The sequence below is a fragment of the Stegastes partitus genome, unplaced genomic scaffold (genome assembly GCF_000690725.1).
Source record: "Stegastes partitus isolate 25-593 unplaced genomic scaffold, Stegastes_partitus-1.0.2 Scaffold457, whole genome shotgun sequence".
Classification (NCBI taxonomy): domain Eukaryota; kingdom Metazoa; phylum Chordata; class Actinopteri; family Pomacentridae; genus Stegastes; species Stegastes partitus.
Window position 1 is genome coordinate 315,014 of NW_007578188.1, and position 2,997 is coordinate 318,010.

The 2,997-nt window shown below is 46.2% G+C and overlaps 1 protein-coding gene across 1 annotated transcript in view; it reads right to left on the reverse strand.

Moving 5' to 3' along the window:
- cabcoco1 (ciliary associated calcium binding coiled-coil 1) overlaps positions 1–2,997 on the reverse strand; it is a 19,012-nt gene that overhangs the window by 9,785 nt on the left and 6,230 nt on the right. Inside the window, exon 4 of the mRNA XM_008286515.1 lies at positions 6–150. Within this exon, the coding sequence (XP_008284737.1) occupies positions 6–150 (145 nt within the window). The remainder of the gene's footprint in view (positions 1–5; positions 151–2,997) is intronic.

The window sequence follows — 2,997 nt, forward strand, 5'->3', positions numbered from 1 at the left end:
TTTACCTGTTTCTGATGTAACGTATGAATGCTGCAGCTTCTTCACTGTCTAGAAGTGAAGAGGTGTATTCCTCTGGAGTTACACAACGGCAAGCAGGCTTCAAGGCTTTAGAAAATTCCGCCAAGTTATCCACTAAGCCCATCTGTTTCTCTGAAATGAGATGATAAACCACAAATTAGTACTGTGAATCTGATATACACAACATGACAACACATTTTGGGTGTCATGGGTTGCATGTAATAATACTTATTTCATTTTTTCTCTCATTCACTGTAATAGCAGAAAAAAAACAAGAACTCAATCTTATGCAATATAATGCATCAAGCCTGCAACAATTAGCCTTTAACAATCATGAGCTTTGTAAAGCATATAATGTCCTGCTAACAAAACTTTTGAGACTTGGGGGTCATTTACGGCTTTAACTTATTTCATTGTTGAATGAACTACTTCAGCTTATACTGAGAGGTTTTTCTAAAATCCTGATTTTGCTCATGTTAAATTTAATGAATGTGCTTTGAATTGATTTAACCTGTCACCAGTGTACTTAAAAGGCTGGAAACTCCAAGTGTAAGCCTTCTATACTAAGGATATTTAACCCTCAGCGCATGCAAGGTTACAGTAGTTGGTTTATGTGTCTGTCTGTCTATTTATTTGTTACCAAATAACTTGGGATTAACTTTCAAGGCCTGAAACTGTAAGGGTAGACAGTCGAGTCCATAACTTAGATCTGTGACTGATGGATTTTGTTAAAATTGCTTTGTTCACAAGTTATGGAGTGATTTGTTCTTTAAAACGACCGTGCCAAGTACAGGTGCATGATATGACGATATTAGATCGTGAAGGATTAGAACATGTAGATGATCTGCCAAAGTGAGGAGACAGTATGGACCATCCATCCATTATCTATACACCGCTTAATCCTCACTGGGGTCGCGGGGGGGCTGGAGCCTATCCCAGCTGACTCAGGCGTAAGGAGGGGACACCCTGGACAGGTTGCCAGTCTATCGCAGGGCTACACTTAGAGACAGACAACCAAGCACACTCACATTCACACCCATGGACAATTCAGAATCACCAATTAACCTCAACATGTTTCTGGACTTGTGGGAGGAAGCCGGAGAACTCGGAGAGAACACACGCTGCACCGGGAGAACATACAAACTCCACGCAGAAAGATTCCGGTTGTCCTCACCAGGATGCGAACCAGCGACCTACTTGCTGCGAGACAACAGTGCTAACCACTGACCCTTGCAGCCCCTGGTTTAGGTCACATTCTATAAATTGCAGCTCTATGCTGATGCACCAGATGTATTACGCCGTCAACCTGACTAACTAATCATAGCGAATTACGGGCAATGACGCAATTTCTTTCCTGCCTTCTTGTTTGTGTGTGTAGTGGTAGCCGCATGGAGAGCCATGGTTGAAAGCCAAACGGAGGAGTTGGTTGCTAAAAAAAAAAACTCCACTTCCATGAAATGGAGTTGTTTTGGCTTTTCCCCAAATTGTCTATCCCAGACGTTTATTCCGCAAAACTTACAGCCGAGAGACTTTGCTGAACATCAGGGCAATGAACGTCGCTAAAATCACAGCGGCCAGTTGTGATTTGGACATACTACACTGACACTGAGTCCGATCAGAGACTACCCCAGCAGTTACACAAGAGAGAAGGAAGTGCAAACGGTATGAACGTAAACAAAGGAGGAGGAAGAAAGCCAGATCCATGCTAGGATAAAGGCTAACCCCTCCAGACCAGCAGGACCGTCCTCCAACTCTCCAATGTCCGCTCCCTCTGCAACAAGCTGGATGGGTTACGTTTTCTGAGAGAAACCCACAGAGAGTGGAAAGACTGCCGCGTGTTTGCTTTAACAGAAACATAGCTCCACGACAACATCCCAGACGGACATACAGCTGGAGGGGACGACATTATTCTAGGAGGACAGACAGGCAGCTAGCTCTGGGCAGCATCTGCGGCTTCACCATCGTCACACCATTGTGTGTGTCTTTGTGTCCCTGAAGACCTACCAGGACCTGAAGAGGTTCACCATGTTCAACGTGATGGCAGTGCGCATGGACGCAACGGCCCCTTCAGGAGACAGTGAGAGTAAAAATTAAATGTCATGTCTATCCCAGACGTGCATTCCGCAAACCTTACTAATTAAATGATCCTGAAGAAATGCTTTCTCATCTTACCTGTAATACGGTGTATGTACTTCCAGCAATGGCCACTTTTTGTTTGACTAGTTTTATTGTAGTTTTGTTCCTACTTTTTACAACTGGAACCACGTGGAGCGGAGTGATAGCATTGTTTACACACGGGACCAGCTGATCGCGTTGAGTAAACCGCTGCTACTGTCCGGAGCTAGGCCTGAAATCCCAGAGGAGCTACGAAGGAGACGCCGGGGTTGCAGAGCTGGAGCTAAGCTGAAAGCCAAGCAGAGGAAATTTAAACCTGCTGTACCCTCGCTTTCCCCGGATTCCAGCGCTGCTGTACCCGGCTTCCAGACAGTACGGGTGGACAGAGACATGGACAGGAGCGGTGAGAAGAAAGGACGGGGAATTGCACTGTTTTTTTAATGAGAGATGGTGTAACCCTGGACATGTTGCCGAGAAGGAATGTTTCTGTAGCCCAGATAGTGAACTGTTAGTTGCGTCCATACCACATGCCAAGGGAGCTCACTTCTGCTACTGTAGTCGCTGTTTACATTCCCCCATCAGCTGATGCAGAGGCAGCGTGTGACACCATTCACTCCACTGTCTCCAGACTACAAACCCAACATCCAAATGCTTTCATAACAATCTGTCACAGCCGTTGGCGCCGACTAGTGGCGGTACTCCCCCTCCCTCCTTCCCTTCCTCCTTTTCCTCTAGGTGGGCGTGAGCGGCAGTGCAGGCGGCGCTGATGGGTTACACCTGTGCTTCATCTCCGTGCAATCAAGCTGAGGAGCCATACCTGGGTTAGACTCGCCACTTCACTCTCTCTGCCAGTACTTAAACCAG